This window comes from Panthera tigris, chromosome B2 (genome assembly GCF_018350195.1).
Source record: "Panthera tigris isolate Pti1 chromosome B2, P.tigris_Pti1_mat1.1, whole genome shotgun sequence".
In the NCBI taxonomy this organism is placed as follows: domain Eukaryota; kingdom Metazoa; phylum Chordata; class Mammalia; order Carnivora; family Felidae; genus Panthera; species Panthera tigris.
In genome coordinates, this window is record NC_056664.1 from 39,260,533 (window position 1) to 39,277,400 (window position 16,868).

The 16,868-nt window shown below is 40.2% G+C and overlaps 1 protein-coding gene across 8 annotated transcripts in view; it reads left to right on the top strand.

Moving 5' to 3' along the window:
* LOC102963294 (adenylate cyclase type 10-like) overlaps positions 1–16,868 on the top strand; it is a 56,181-nt gene that overhangs the window by 26,684 nt on the left and 12,629 nt on the right. For 7 of the 8 annotated variants that reach the window (XM_007085330.3, XM_042986314.1, XM_042986312.1 and 4 more), the window contains exons 10-20: positions 2,193–2,269; positions 2,369–2,558; positions 3,057–3,112; positions 3,856–4,009; positions 4,168–4,357; positions 5,516–5,602; positions 6,800–7,071; positions 7,592–7,725; positions 8,342–8,467; positions 10,716–10,991; positions 11,811–12,140. In XM_007085330.3, coding sequence (XP_007085392.2) covers positions 2,193–2,269; positions 2,369–2,558; positions 3,057–3,112; positions 3,856–4,009; positions 4,168–4,357; positions 5,516–5,602; positions 6,800–7,071; positions 7,592–7,725; positions 8,342–8,467; positions 10,716–10,991; positions 11,811–12,140 — 1,892 coding nt within the window. The remainder of the gene's footprint in view (positions 1–2,192; positions 2,270–2,368; positions 2,559–3,056; positions 3,113–3,855; positions 4,010–4,167; positions 4,358–5,515; positions 5,603–6,799; positions 7,072–7,591; positions 7,726–8,341; positions 8,468–10,715; positions 10,992–11,810; positions 12,141–16,868) is intronic. The other variant, XM_042986309.1, reaches the window with a different exon arrangement.

A 16,868-nucleotide genomic window follows, 5' to 3' on the forward strand; every position in this document is an offset into this window, starting at 1 on the left:
TCTCATCATTATAGTTTTTCAGCACCTCTTTATTCATCTCTATATATGTTGAATAAAGAGTGTATTTTTCAAAAAAAAATAAAAAAAATAAAAAAAAAAGAGTGTATTTTTCATCAGTGAAGAATCTCTTTTTAAAAAGGAAGAAGGAATATGGACTGCCAGGAAGAACAAGGGGGGATTCTAAAGTGCAGTAGAAAGATACAAGAAATGACCAAGTGAGAAAAGTATTACTTGCTTTGTTCCCACAGCCTTGTTAATTAGCTGAGTTTACCTCATTCATAAACTCATTCATTCAACAAGCATTCATTGAACACTACTCTTGAGCCAGGCACTGTGCTAGTTGTGATGGAAGTAGAGAAAAATAAGACACTACCCCCTTCACTAAGTAAACAACTAACTTTAATAACCTGAAATGTAAGTGCAGGAATAAAATGCTATAGGAGCTGCAGCAAAGTGCTCTGGGAAGAAAGAGTTAGTTTTCCCTAGAGGTCTCAGAGAAATCTTGACTATACAGGCAACTTTTGAGAAGGGAAGGAGTTCAACAGTTGGAGAAAGCAAGAAAGGGCATTGCAGACCAAGGAAGCATGGTGAAACATCAGATGTTTAGTCTTATTCTTGCTGTGGCAGCAGAGTCAGCTGCCTGGTTCTTGTCTTGGGTGTCTCTTATCCACCCTGAGCAATGGGCCCAGGTAAGAGTCTTCAATCCTGCCTTCAATCCTGCCTTAGAGCAAGGCAGGAGAGTTTTGATGGAATAGGAGACAATAATGTTAGCATTGTTGCCACTTTTCACGCCTCTGCGAAAATGGCTTATATGTGGATTGAACTTGAAACTAATTTATGCCTCATTGTACCCTCCTTTGTCCATCTGCCTATCTTATCTGTCACATGAAATTTTCACATCAAGAAAATCTGATTATTCCCTTGCTGCTGTATGAATTTGCCACCTTTGAGCCTTTGCTTCACCTGAAACAGTGTATGTCCCCCTTTTAAATAATTCATATGTCTAGTGCTTCCCCATCCCTGGCATAGGGAGGACCACTTTCCCTTCACTTTTCCCTACTCCCAACACACTGTCTGTGCTGTAGCCATCTTGAACTGCTTCGTTTTGCACAAACACAGCAAGCTTTTCAGAGTCTCTGCCTTTCCCCATTGGATGCAATGCTGTTGCCCCACTTTGGCAGTACTTCAGTTTAAACGTCCAGTCATGTCCTCTCCTTTCTGAGTGCTTTTTCTAACTTTCTAGTGTGAGTTAATGCATCCATTCTGTTTGCTGTTAATTTGCTGTACTGAGCTCTAATATGTAGTATTTGTCTTGCTAACTTATAAATTTGTCTCTTTACCTCCCTCAATTTCTACCACCCTCCCTCTGCCCAACACTAAACTTTTCCAGAGCAAGGTATTTTAAACACCTAGGCCAGTTCTTGGTACTATACATACTTGTCAGTGCTTGTTAAATGAACGAACCTATGCATGCATGCATGAATGAATGAATAAGAAAATATTACTCATTTTTAAAATACATTCCAAAGACTAGTTTGCTTCTGGAAGGCTTCCATCAACAGCCTGACCTTCTGATTATTCCTTTACTCTGACATTCTAGCATTATTTGATCCATTAACCCTGTACTGATACCTTTTGATCTACTTTTAATTTTGGAGTTTTATTTGAGGCACCATTGTATAGAGGAAATAACATTGGTCTAGGAGTCAGGAGGCCTGAGTTCTCATTCTGACTCTAGTATTGACTCCTGCTATGTAACTCTAAGAAAGTTAATTAGCTCCTTCAGTTGTGGGTTTTGCTTTTGTTTTTGTTTGTCAAATGGGGTTAAAGTATTTGCCCTGCATACCTCACGTATTTGTTGTTAATTACCCCTCAAAGGATCAGATGAGGTAATCAATTTGAAAGTACTTCAAAAAACATATAAAACATATATAAACGATCTAACAGATCTAAGGTACTTTTATTTAGTTTTTCTACTGATAATAGCTCCCCGACTAAAACTCCTTGAGTACGGGGACTATTTTGTTTCTTTGTACTTTGTATGCATCATATGATGTAGACGGACAGCAGTCTCTGACCTTTTCTATTCTGAGCTCTAAAACTAGACATCTTGATCTGAGGAGTGACAGATCGAGTGCCTGACTTGGAGGCTTCTAACTGTACTTACCCACTGTCGCTTTTCCGATCCCCAGGCTTGTTTCCATCAGTATCACCAATGGACCAGTATTCTGCGGTGTGATTGGGGCAGTAGCAAGACACGAATATACAGGTAGAATAGGACATTGGCCTGTTACCTCTGTGACTTAGGGGATGATTGTAGAGGAGGTGGCCCAAAAATTCTCTATCCTTTACTGTCTCCCTGACACAGTTATTGGCCCAAAGGTGAGCCTTGTGGCCAGAATGATAACTGCTTATCCAGGTTTGGTGTCCTGTGATGAGGTAACATATCTAAGATCCATGCTACCTGCTTACAACTTCAAGAAGCTCCCAGAGAAAATGATGAAAAACATCTCCAACCCGGGGAAGATGTATGAATACCTTGGCCATAGAAGATGTATGTGAGTGTCATTATGTGATAGTTTGTTCTCCTCTCTTACACAGTCAGGGTATAGGAATAACCAGTGTTTGTATGAAACTAGAAAGGAAGATGCTTCTAGTCCTGGCTTGCTGGAATAAGAGACATAAGAGGAGGGTTTGGTGTCTGAGATCTTTAGCTTTTTTGTTTAGCTCTTAGCTAGTTCCTCAGTGAACTTTTATAGTGCTATCCAACAGGAAGAGAATTCAGTAGGTCACTAATCTGGATGTTCTTCTTTTCCTTTGGGTACTTCACAATTTATTTACTTCTCTGAGCCTGGAACAATCAATAACTCCCCCCTACCTCCTCCCAAAGATGCTTAATTTTTTAAAACTCTTTTATATAGAATTCTGGGCCTTTTTAGTTATCTGAAGGTACTTGCTGATGAGCACAAATTGTTCTGTATCTACTTAGAGATATATATTCTGTCTATCCCAATCTATTTTTAATAGACACATTTCCCTTTGTCCTTTTTCCCCAGAATGTTTGGGAAGAGACATTTGGCCAGAGAGAGAAATAAAAATCACCCTTTGTTAGGTGAGTTTTCTTTCCTACCTTAATTCGTATTTTTTTCAGCTATTGACGGTTAAATGTGATTTAAAAAAAAATGCAAGACCAAAATGCTTCTAAGCCTGTATTTAAAAAAATAGAGAGCAGCCTTCTTAGTGAATTTATGTTCATTTTGAAGCAGTCTTGCCATTTCTTTTCCTTGCTGAATGTTTACACTTCAGATGGAGTCTTCTCACTGTGCCTGAGAAGTACCAACATTTAGTAAGAATCTTTGTAAGTCAGAGTTCGGCTGTTGAGGTCTGCTCAGCTTGTTGTGGATCATCTTTAGAGGGAAATTCCTCATCATGAGACAGGAAAGAGAACAGCAAGACTGTTAAGTCCCACACTGTGTATTCCCTGTCTTTATATTTGTCTTAATTTGTATCTCTTAGGTTATTATCTTTACATAGCAGTGACCAACTTTGAGGACTAAATTGTTACAATGTAAATTTTTACAAAAAGCTAAGAAGATACAGTAGCTCCCATGTCTATGTGATGTCTAATTATTCTTAATGTTGTTACTTAAATTCCGGATTGAACCCCCAAGCCCAGCACACTTCTGTATAGTCCAGAGTTGATTTTATGGAAAGAGATGTGAAGCCTCATCAAAGAATGGGATTCTACCCAGGGTTCTAGGGGAGAAGCCATTCTGGGAATTACCTTTGCAAAATAAATAATAGAGTGTCTACCAAAAAGCACAGGAGTATTAGGTACTCCCTGTCTCTCTACAGATCGGGAAAAAGAACTGGAAGCCTTTCGAATGGCACAGCAGGGGTGTTTGCACCAGAAGGAGGGGCACGCAGTTTTGTATGAAGGTGGAAAAGGCTATGGCAAAAGTCAGCTGTTGGCTGAAATAAACTTCCTGGCCCAGAAAGAAGGACACAGGTAAAGACTCCTGCTTTCTGGTTGAATGCTTCTCTTGAGGCTCCTTTCTCTTGTTGGTAAGACTCTTTTGTCATTAGACTCAGCATCCTTGGGCTGGTGGAGTGAGTAACCTCTCTGTGGGTCAAGGGACTCCCAGTGACCATAGTGACCTTCACCAGGGTGTTGCCATTGAAGCTGAAGGAAACAGATTTCAAGCAGTGCTTCTATGCCATCCAGACCCTCATGGCCATCTTCTTTGAGATTGACACATGTCCAGCCTATTACCGCCAGGAGTGCCTACACAAACAGCTCTGTGGGATGGTGGAGGAACCTCTTCACTGTCTTTTTAATGACCTCTTCTTTGTGAAGGTAATGAAAGCCGTGGCTTTCTGAATTGGATTACTGATGTTATTTTTGATGAATAGTTGGACTCAGAATTGTTTTCTAATCTAATGCCCTTAGGCCATAAGAACATTTAGTTAGCAGTGGCAGGATTGAGATTTGAAATCCCTTCGACACCAAAACCCAGACTTTCTCTTTTTTGAAAATAGATTCTAGGACTGACTCCAATACTAATCATATGTCATGGCACAGATCTCTTAGTCTGAGCCTAAATTTTTTTGCCCGTGAAATGATAATTATAGTACTTTATGTGATTTGCACATACATTTTAAAGGAAGTAGTATAAGAGATCACAGTATAAATGTGAGAATGCTAAATCTGTCTAGGTGATACTGGCCAGTTGAGCATCCCCAGCAATTGTATCCATGTGTTCTCAAGCCAGTTGCAATATTTTGTCCTTTAACCTTGACCATGGAGTATGTCACTTGAACCAGCATCTGAATCTCAGAAGCTTCCAGTGGTCTAGGATTTATGTGGTACCCAAGAGTAAGCAGGCTAAGAATTCCCTGGTCTATAATTCTTATTCATCCTCCATCACTTCTCCTCATCTGCCAAACCTACAGGGCATTCTATCTAAAGGAAAATAGAGAAAATGAAAATTTCTCCAATTCCGTAGCATAGCCCTGTCTTAGGCCTTGCCCGAGGCCCTCACTCACCCTTGCCAAAGTGGTGGAGGAATAACCTAACTTTGACTCTCAGGTCCATGGTAACTCATGTGCCTAGGCCTAGCACAATGTTAGGAGATACTCGTTGCAGTTCTTTCTGACAAGTCTCATGTGCTCATTCATTCTGGTATGCTTGGAATAACTGGGGTACTGGAGCTGTCCAAAGTGACATCACTAAGTCCAACCTGTCCCTTTACTTCTTAGTCATGACCCTTTAAGGGCTTGCCAGAGTCTGGGTATGGAGAGGAGCTATCTCTCCAAAACTGCCAGTGGATTTTCCATCTTACTCTTTGAACTAAATATTGATGTTGGATTGGGATTTGTGTCCCTATGCCCAGTCCAATAGAAGAAACGCATTCTCACTCAAGATAGAATCATTTTCTGTTCCCTTTGGAGAACCTGTATATTTTTATTAGATTGTCACTGCAAAAGCTAATATATGAATAATTTTCTTGGTTAGTTTCCCTTATCCTTCAAAGTTTCACACATGGATGACCTGACCAGACAAAAGAAGGTTAAGGCATGTTTTTTTCAAGTGCTCCAGGAGGTGGGTACTTTTGCTACATACCCTTAACTCTTACTATGTGGAGATGGTTTGTACTTACTTTAATCTGTCCATAGCACACCTTGACTTAGGCCTGCCTATTTGTTGATATCTTCATTGTTTGTATCTATCTTTAACCTTGAATCAATCCTGTTGTGCAGCATACAAGAAAAATGCTTTGCTCTTCCCTGATCCTTGTTTCTTAATGAAATTTTAGTTAATTTTAAAACAGTAGTTTCTAAACACAAGTGGATAGCTGTTTTACCTCCTATTAATTACAGATACACTCAAGAAGCCTTAACCCAGGTTACAGAGTCAAAAATATCTATGAGCAGAAACTGATACCATCATTCTGGAAATCAGCCTAGAAGTAACTAGTCAAACTTTAATAACATGCATCCTCTAGACCTAGCGCTTCCCCTCCTAGATCTGTGTCCCAGGGAGTCTGCTCACTGCAGTGATTGTGGAGGCGAGGGAGGTATTGGCATGAACTCATGGATGAACACTGGGGAGTGTAATACAGAAGTTTAGAAGTAAGGGAATAGATGAAAACGTTGCAACACAGAGTGGTCTTAAAAATAATCCTGAATAAAAGGAGAGAAATAATGAGATCTGTAATACAGTAGCATTTACATAAAAACAGTTTGCTTGACAAAACAATGACGCACATTTTATAAGAACACAATACAAACAAAAGTATTACAGTAAACACCGTACCTGCTGCAGCAGGGGAGTGGGGAATGTGGATAAAAATGAGTATGTTTTTTTAAAGTGGGGCCTGGTGGTTGGTAGTTTTAACAAGCAGTCAGGTAATTCTGATGTGCAGCCTGGTTTGGAAATTGTGGATATAAAGTCTTATGAATTCATTCCCACACAGTTTGAAGCCTTTGCCAAAATTAAATATTTGAAAGCTTCAAATTTGATTTGGAGAATATTTTGATGCTTATTTTGTTTTTCAGTAAGAGTATTTTCTTGTCCAAAGAAACTCAGTACATTGCTTTAGAAATTAGATACAATGGTTATATTTTATATTTGTGAAGTAAAATATTACCTGGACTTAGGACACATTTTATTCTGAAAACCCCAGCCTGTATTAACATTTTATTTAAACTGCTGTTGGGAAATTCATGGTGAAATTTGAAAATCAGGTGACTTCATTCTAATCAGAGGTTGTCATTGTTTCTTTGCTATTATTTTCAGGCAGTAAGGGAAACACCGCTGATTTTCCTCATTGACGAAGCCCAATATATGGATGCAGCTTCCTGGGAGTTTTTGGAAACATTGCTCTCCTCTGTGCCCATCATCATGGTGATGACATTGACCCCTACCATCACCCTGTGTGACTGTGCCCAGCACTTCCTGCAGAGCTCTCAAGCTGTCCTTGTGCCCATTTTGAAGTTGGCAGCGACCTCACTGTTGAGAATGGCATGTTGGGAACTGGGGGTGGTGAGCATCCCCCAAGAGCTGCAGATGTGAGTGGCTAGGACTAGCTGGGCATTTCATTAAGGGCAGAGTCAGTGCCATAATGTAAGTGAGAAGGCTCACGTCTCACTTACCAGAGTTGGGGGAGAGAATGGCATTAATAACCGTAATGAGGCCAGATTTAAAGATAGACTATCTCCTAGTAAAGCAATAAAGGGCTACCTCCCTGAGCTATCCATCCAGGTTTTCACAAGACAGCTAGGACTTGGATGGCTTTCTTAACGTGTCATTTATATGTGGTCAGGCCACTTTCTGGGGCTCTTTGGTAAGGGGATGTTAGTTCTTTTTAACAGCGATAGAAACAAAATAGAAAAGTTACTGCTAAAATACATTTCAAAACAATCAATTTTTCTTTTTACATTTCTGTGCTGCTGCTTACCTCTGTTAGTGTATATCATCAAGAACTGACTTAAAAAAAGAAGAAATATTCCTCAGTATGAAATACCCTTGTGCTTGGCTCTCTTCAAGTGGGCATCTTTAGTCAGCAATCCCCTACTTACCTCTCCACAGCTACCTTCTTCACAGGTGCTTTGGAAACCCCCTCTACTGTGAGGTCTTATGCCAGGACCTTCTCTCTAAAGACATATTGGTCTTTCATGATCTCCAAAAGGAGGAGGAGAATAACAAGTGGGAGACCCTCTCAGGTGAGCTTAGTTTCCAGGGTTCTACCCTGGTCCAACTGCTGGAGTTTATTCTTTGACATGGCATCACCAGACCTTTATGAGACATGTGCCTATTCTATTCCCTGCTAACATTATAAGCAAGATTAAGCCTTCTTGGCCTGCCTCAGAGAGCTTAATGGAGTCAATCAATCTACTATATTATAGTTCCTTTTTGAGCAGCCCAGGAGGTGGGATAGGAGAAGAGGATTTATAAGCAGGAGAGTTCAATAGAGAATTGCACATTACTGATGAGAAGGATGGATGGGGGATGGGAGAAAGGAGGAGGGTGAGAAAGGAGGAAGGGGTGAAGCATGTACAGATCTGGAAAGGCATCCTAGGGCTGTGATGTAATAGAAGAGAGAGCTACTAGAAAGTAAACAGGAAGAGTGAGAATGCTGGATACCATACTGTACGGAAAGTGCTGTCAGTTTGTAAGAGAAAATCAGAAAACAGGATGGGAGGGGTAAGCCACTTTAAACATAATGCTCTTTTATCTTCATCCTGTTAGTTTCTTGACTAAATTCTTGTATTTTTGTGCTTTTAAAACTACAGTCACTGAGCATGGTGTTGTCTCAGTTATAGTCTTCTTTTCCTGCAGCCAATGCCGTGAAATCCACAATGTACAACATTCCTCCTGCTGGCTCTGAAGACCAGGAACTTTATATCTGCACAGTCAAGGATGATGTGAACTTGGATACCGTGCTTCTCCCACCATTATTAAAAGGCAGGTCACTTGAAAACCTCAAGTGAGTCAATGACAGATGTCATTGCACTTAGTAATTTGGTGGTTGATTGAATATAGGTCTCTCATTGTCATGTGAGCTTCCTTTTCTTCAGAAAAAAGAAACCTGCCTTCTAGAAATAAGTTTAGGCACTGCCCAAAGAGCCCCTGAGAGACTTGTAATGCTACTTGAACCGTATTTTACTTGAGTGAGCCTGTTGTTCCCTGGGGCTAATGACCGAGGACAGTCTCCTCGTTATTTAATAAAAATTATGTCCTGTGTTTCCCTTCCTGTGCTGGAAGAGGCAGTAAGCAAGGGAGATAATGTGGCCAAGATTTAAGAAAATCTATGGTGCTACTGAAGAGACAGTGTTATACACATAGCAGGAGTTTAATCAAAAGTGGAAAGTAAGTTTATAATGACTGCTGAGATAAAGAATGAAGAAACCATCAGATCTGAGTAGGCATAGTCAGACAAGGGACGTTCTTCTTAGAAATGAGGAAGTTGGGTTTATTTCACGCTCTGTTCAAGTGTCTGGTGGCCAGGGTACCATATTAAGCACTCTTTGGGAATATTATGGTGAATAAGGCTGCCTTCAAGTCCAGTATGATCTTATTGAGAATATAAGGCATGCATACGAAACAGCAATACAGAACACCTTGCTAGTTAGTTAGGAGCCAAGGTTCTGGTATCAGAAAAACCTGCGTACTACTGACTCCTCCACTTACTGGCTATGAATGCTCAGATAAACTTGTCTAAGCCTCAGTCTTCTCATCACTCCAGTGAGGATAATGATAGCCCCTACCTTAAGGGGATTAGTCATCATACATAATAGCTATTCAGTGAATGTTATAAGCTAGCACTCTGGTGTCTGTAGGTCCATCTCGATAGTTTACATTCCTACAACTACAACAGGCCTTACTTGGCATTGACTTTACTAACTTAGAAGCATACAGGTCAGAAAACAGCATCAGGTGGTTTTCTTTAGTAGAAGTCCTCACAGCAGTTTCTACTGCTATTCTCTGGAGCCTCAAGGAATAGCTTAGGTGTAATGGAATGAGGCCACGATGGATGGGTGCTTAGAAGCCCCATGTCCCAACTAGGAACTAGTATCTCTTATAACAGCCCCACAGGCATAGACTCCAGGATCTGCAAGGGACATGACCTATGACAAGAATTAATACACACAAGCCTAGAACTGTGGCTTACCACCAGTTATTTATAGCTTATTCACAGTTGTCCTAGTCCAAATTCAGTTTCCAATCAGAGATCATTGTTAGCATAAGCAGTGTTACCTGATAACTTAGCTGGCATTCTCATTTAATCAGGATCCTGGGAAACAGCCGAAAAGTTAACCCAAGGTCAGTATTGTCCACGGGATTTGTTAAAAAGATTTGTTAACTTGTAAGCCAAAACAAATAGCTCATTCAGCAAAGCCTTGGCATAAATGAAATGCCAAGGCTAGATTGTAAAAGGCCACATAAGTTATAAAAGTATTAAAAAGGGGCCCTGACATAATTGTATCTGTACTTTATATACATGATTCTACTGCTAGTTAATATATTATTGGGATAAGAGTGAGAGGAAATTGGAGATGTTCCAAACAGGGTATCCTAGTGATCCAGGTGGAAATGACTACTTACACTACAGTTGCTTAGGAGGAAACATAGAAGAACATTTAGAAGGAAAATAAGTGGGTGACAAATTGGTTGTTAGGGAAAAGAAAAGGTTTCGAATTACTCCAAGATTTGGGGTTTGGTGACTTACTGGTTCAATACCTACTGCTCTTATGTATGGGTCAGAATATGGAGAGATTTGCTATTATGCTTGGAGTTAGTTAAGATCTTTACTCTTATGTGAGTTCTGGGATCAGAAAGCCTGGCCCCCACTTTTAGTGGGCAGTAATAAAAAAGGGTCTGGGTGGGTACTTACTAGTCATGAAAATGGGAAGAATTGTTAACATAGCTGAATGATTCAGAGCACAGCTTTGGGTCTACCAACAAAAGGTTTTGGTGACCACGGAGAGTACAGTTTCAGTGGTGTGGCGAAAACCTGATTGTTGTTGTTGGCTGAACAATGAATGGGTAATGAGGGCAAATAAGGACTTGGAGAGAAGACTCTTTTAAGAGGTTAGACTGAGTGTGGAAGGGGGAGGACAAAAAGCAAGCCCTTTTTTTTAAGTGAACAGATTATCAACACAACGTATCCTATGTTTGTAGAAAGCTCATTCATTGCCCTTTTTCCCCCCAGAAATAGCAGTAAACCAGCTGGATCAATTAAGCCCAGAGGAGCAGTTGCTGGTTAAGTGTGCTGCAGTCATTGGTCACTGCTTTCAAATAGATCTATTGCAGCACCTCCTGCCTGGCTGGGATAAAAATAAGCTGCTTCAGGTGCTGAAGGTTCTTGTGGATATTCATGTGTTCCTCTGGTTCAACAAGAGTCAAGAGCTTCCTGCCGAGTCAATATTAGTGCCTTCCTCTATCAAGATTATTGAACAAACCAAAGAGGAGAAGAAGAAAAAGTCCGGTGAGGAAGAGCTGCTCCCTTTTTCTCACCTGAGCACAGAGCCTTGAGAGGGAATATCTGTGTTCAGCAACAACACCAGTATCCTATATCACGGGCCTCAGTGTCTTAAAACTATGGCTAAGAAATGGGGGAAGGTGGTCATTTTAATCACAAAGGAGCCATGATTATAGTGAGTGAATAACCTGTATTTTTCCAAATTGTCTTAATTCCAAGAATTCTAGCTCCTTGTTAAGCCCGTCTTAAGTATCTGTGTTTTAGTTCAGAAAATCTTATTATAACCCTTTATTGCCTTCTAGATATAAATAAGAAAAAGGATCAACTATTCCTAATTTTAGAAATTTACAAAAAAAAGATAAACTGTTCTGAATTTTAGAAATAAACACATCTGGGACCAAAACAGTCATGAACAAAGCCAGATATACATTAAATGGCTTGCAATCTTGAATTCTCCACATGAAAGAATAAAATTGTGGCATAGACTATCCAAAGCACATATACTCCACACACAATTTCCCTTTGCGTTTGAAATAGTTTGGGCCTTATATTTGAATAGAGCATTTCTGATGACTTGATGCTTATAGTAATTTGTAGTAAAACTCAGTTTAGGAAGAACAATTAAGAAATCTATTCTGTGTACTTCCATACCACTGACCTTTCTTCTCTGTGGTACTGGGTACTAGATATGCCACTGTCAGATTGGTGTAATATACTTTGTACAGAGGAATTACATATAAAATTTTCTTATAAACTAGCAGCATGTGCTTTCTACTGATAGCATAACAGGCCTTTAAGGGAGACTTGGATTTTCCTGTATTTCAGATGCTGACTCTCCTCTCAGTCCACAAGAGGAACTATCCCTACCTCAGACAGAGGTGCTAGAATTTGGAGTGCCGCTCTTACGGGAAGCCGCGTGGGAGCTGTGGCCCCGGGCACAGCAGATAGCCCTGCACCTCGAATGTGCCTGCTTTCTCCGAGACTTGGCCTGCCGCTGCGGGAGCTGTCATGGCGGGGACTTTGTCCCCTTCCACCGTTTCGCCATCTGTTCTACTAAGAGCTGCAGTGGGACCTCCCGGTTCTGTAGTTACAAAGATACTGGCTCAGTACTAACACAGGTGATCACAGACAGACTGCAGCTGCCTTCTCCCCAAGGTAAACCCAGGAGACAGAAAGAGGACATGTGGGCAGCACTTCTCTTTATTCATGTACTTGGAGCTCTTTATCCAAAAGGTGGAATCAGATTAGGGAGAAAAATAGGCAGAAAGATCCATTTATCCCTGAAGCACCAGAAATAAAAATGTAAGCCCAGAGTTAAAAAGAACTTTAGAGATCACGCTTGTTTTGGGTGGCAGTCTTGGGCAAGTTACTTAACCTCAATTAATTGGGGAAAATTACCAATTTCATAGAGTTGCTATGAGAATGAAATAAGTTAAAATATATATAATGTGCTTTGAATAGTGCCAGGCACATGGTTAGTGCTCAATACATTTTAGTTACTGTTTTTTTTTATTATTATAATTATTCAACGATGTACACATATATGGGGCCCTTGTATGTATCAGATGCTTCATCTAAAATTAAGAATACAAAATGAATAAGCCTGGGTCCCTGAAGTTACCAGTTTTGGGGTTGATATATAAATAGAGAATTCCAATATGGCATGGTAAAGGCAATGAAAATAGCATACCTAGGCATTGAGGTACATAGAGAAGGGGCCCTTCTCCCAGTCTGAAAAGTGAGTAGGAGAGAACTCTCCCGTGAGGGAAATAATGCCAGAAGTGAGAATTCAGGGATAAATAGGAGTTAGTTGAAGAAGTTTGGATTAGTGAATGGGTGTTTCCCAAAGCCCTTCTCCCACATCCTAAATTAGTGTTCATCCTTTTTGTTTTAACATTTTCAGTTATTGGACAGCCTATTTCATTGCCAACAGCTGTTAGAAAGCTTCTTACATCAAGGTGAAATCTACCTTCTTGAAACTTCACCAATTTTTCAGAGTTGTGCCTTCCTTTTTCTTGAAGTTTTTATGTAAATTCCAGTTAATGTACAGTGTGATATTAGCCTCAAATGTACAATATAGTGATTGAACACTTCCATCTGACACCTGGTGCTCATCACAAGTGCCCATCACCTATTTCCCCCATTCCTCCACCCACCTTGCCTCTAGTAACCATCAGTTTGTTTTCTATAGTTAAGAGTCTGTTTCTTGGTTTACCTCTCTCTCTCTCTCTCTCTCTCTCTCTCTCTTTTCCCCTTTGCTCATTTGTTTGTTTCTTAAATTCCACATATGAGAGAAATCATAAACTATGTATCTTTCTCTGACTGACTTATCCCCTTAGCATAATACTCTCTAACTCCATCCATGTCATGGCAAATGACAAGGTTTCACATTTTTTATGGCTGACTAATATTCCATTGTATACATATACCATGTATACATGGGCTGTTTCCATAATTTGGCTGTTATAGACAATGCTGCTATAAACATCAGGATGTATGTATTCCTTTGAATTATTATTTTTGTACTCTTTTGGTAAATACCTAGCAGTGTGATTGCTGGATCGTGGGGTAGTTTTATTTTTAACTTTTTGAGGAACCTCCATACTGTTCTCCACAGTGGCTGCACCATTTTATATTCTCACCAACAGTGTAAGAGGGTTCCCCCTTCTCCACATCCTCACCAACACCTGTTGTTTCTCGTGTTGTTGATTTTAGCCGTTCTGACAGGTGTGAGGTGATATCTCATTGTAGTTTTGCTTTGCGTTTTCCTGATTGTAAGTGAAGATAATGCAAAGAAATGGAAAGACCTTCCATGCTCATGGCTTGGAAGAACAAATATTGTTAAAATGTCTATACTGCCAAAAGCAATCTACACATTTAATGCAATCCCTATTAAAATACCAGCAGCATTTTTCACAGAGCTAGAACAAACCATCCTAAAATTTGTATGGAACCACAAAAGATACCGAATAGCCAAAGCAACTTTGAAAAAGAAAAACAAAGCTGGAAGCATTGCAATTCCGGACCTCAAGTTATATTACAAAGCTGTAGTCCTCAAAACTGTTACTGGCGCAAAAATAGACACATATATCAATAGAACAGAATAGAAAACTCAGAAATGAACCCACACTTACATGGTCAATTAATCTTCGGCAAAGCAGCAAAGAATATCCATTGGGAAAAAGACCGTCTCTTCAACAAATGGTTTTGGAAAAACTGGACAGCAAACATGCAAAAGAATGAAACTGGACTACTTTCTTACCCCATACACAAAAATAAATTCAAAATGGGCTAAAGACTCTCTGACCTCAGCTGCAGCAATTTCTTACTCAACACATCTCCAAAGGCAAGGGAATTAAAGGCAAAAATGAATTATTGGGGCCTCATCAAGATAAAAAGCTTCTGCACTGCAAAGGAAACAATCAACAAAACTAAAAGGCAACCGACGGAGTGGGAAAAGATATTTGCAAATGACATATCGGATAAAGGGCTAGTATCCAAAATCTATAAAGAACTCACCAAATTCCACACCTGAAAAACAAATAATCCAGTGAAGAAATGGGCAGAAGCCATGAATAGACACTTTTCTAAAGAAGACATCCAGATGGCCAACAGGCACATGAAAAGATGCTCAACGTCACTCCTCATCAGGGAAATACAAATCAAAACCACACTGAGATACCATCTCATGCTGATCAGAGTGGCTAAAATGAACAAATCAGTAGACTAAGATGCTGGAGAGGATGTGGAGAAATGGGAACCCTCTTGCACTGTTGGTGGGAATGCAAACTGGTGCAGCTGCTCTGGAAAACAGTGTGGATGTTCCTCAAAAACTTAAAAATAGATCTACCCTATGATCCAACAATAGCACTGCTAGGAATTTACCCAAGATACAGGATACAGGAGTGCTGATGCGTAGGGACACTTGTACCCCAATGTTTACAGCAGCACTTTCAACAATAGCCAAATTATGGAAAGAGCTTAAATGTCTATCAACTGATGAATGGATAAAGAGGTTGTGGTTTTTACATACAATGGAATAATACTTGGCAATGAGAAAGAATGAAATCTAGCCACTTGTAGCAACGTGAATGGAACTGGAGAGTATTATGCTAAGTGACATAAGTCAGGCAGAGAGACAGATACCATATGTTTTCACTCATATGCAGATGCTGAGAAACTTAACAGAAGACCATGGGGGAGGGGAAGGGGGAAAAAAAGTTACAGAGAGGGAAGGAGGCAAACCATAAAAGACTCTTAAATACAGAGAACAGAGGGTTGATGAGGGCGTGGGGGAGAGGGGAAAGTGGGTGATGGGCATTGAGGATGAGAACTGGGTGTTGTATGGAAACCAATTTGACAATAAATTATATAAATAAATAAAAAATAAACAAAATGGGTTAAAGACTTAAATGTGAAGACCTGATACCATAAAAATCCTAGAAGAGAACACAGGCAGTAACCTCTTTGACATCAGCCATAGCATCTTCTTTCTAGATATGTCTCCTGAGGCAAGGGAAACAAAAGCAAAAATAAACTATTCGGACTACATCAAAATAAAAAACTCCCACACAGTGAAGGAAACAATCAACAAAACTAAAAGGCAATTTACGGAATGGGAAAAGTTATTTGCAAATGGCATTATCTGATAAAGGGTTAGTATCCAAAATATATAAGGAACTTAGAAAACTCAACACCCAAAATGCAAAAAATCCAATTAAAAAATGGGCAGAAGGCATAAGTAGACATTCCTCCAAAGAAATACAGCTGGCCAACAGACACATGAAAGGATGCTCAACATCGCTGATCATCAAGGAAATGCAAATCGAGTCATGCCTTCTTCCATAATTGAAGACAGCCGTCAAGCCCCAACCAGATCTTATCTTTTTCTACTTTGATAGAAGCTGGTGTTGACAGGGGAGAGGGGTAGGGAAGAGATGGTGAATTGTTGGTAGTAAAGGACTAAAATCAGGAGTTAATCTGTTATCCTAATGTCTGTCCTAGCTATACATTCTGATGACTCTGTGAAGGTAAACTGGTGACTTGGAAAAATTGGTCATTGGCTGATGAGCTCTTTGGGCATTTGCACTTTTGTGCTTTCCAAGGACAAAAGAGGAAAGTAACAGTGAATGTCCTGGTCTAGGATTGTGAAGAAATTACTCTATTATTCATATTTCCTATATGACTCTTTCCTTTTGAGAGGTCAGTGTCAGCTTTAGGTTACACAGCCTGGTCCGTCTGTATGAGAGAGGCTCAGGACCTTCCCAGCACAACCAAACCCTGAGGATGCTTCCTACACTCAGGGCCTCTGTGCATGGCTGTGAAGACCAGGTACTGCACAAATCTAGAGGGTGCTAATCATGCTAGGATGTGATGGTGCCCCTGGAAACTGTGTATTGTGGTAATGCTGCCAAACCCCAGGTTCCTTGGTTTCCTTAGCCTTACTTTACCCTACCTTTTTGACATCATTCAGTAATCAGACAACTGGTCCTTTTACTTTACACAAGTCCTCCCTATAACAATTCTCTGAGGTGCCCTTTCAAACCCACCAGCAGTGCTTCTGAGCCCTAATGGTAATATCTCCACATCAATCCCAGTTTTTGCTTTTTGATCTGTGAGAAAGCAGCTGCAGAGGAAGAGTCAAAATCTGAGGGATAAAGGCTGTTTAAGGCCAGATAGGTAAAGCTGAAAACCCCTACTGGCCACTGAGACTCCAGTGGACTACGGCATCTTGTGCCCTCATGATTTTCCTCACTAGGCCTCGCTCTGTGGCCCACTGCCATCTGGTCATAAACTTGATACACATGTATTCAGGGATTTCTTCTGTTAGAAGTAGCCATCGGGGAGCCTGAGTGGTTCAGTAGGTTAAATGTCTGACTTTGG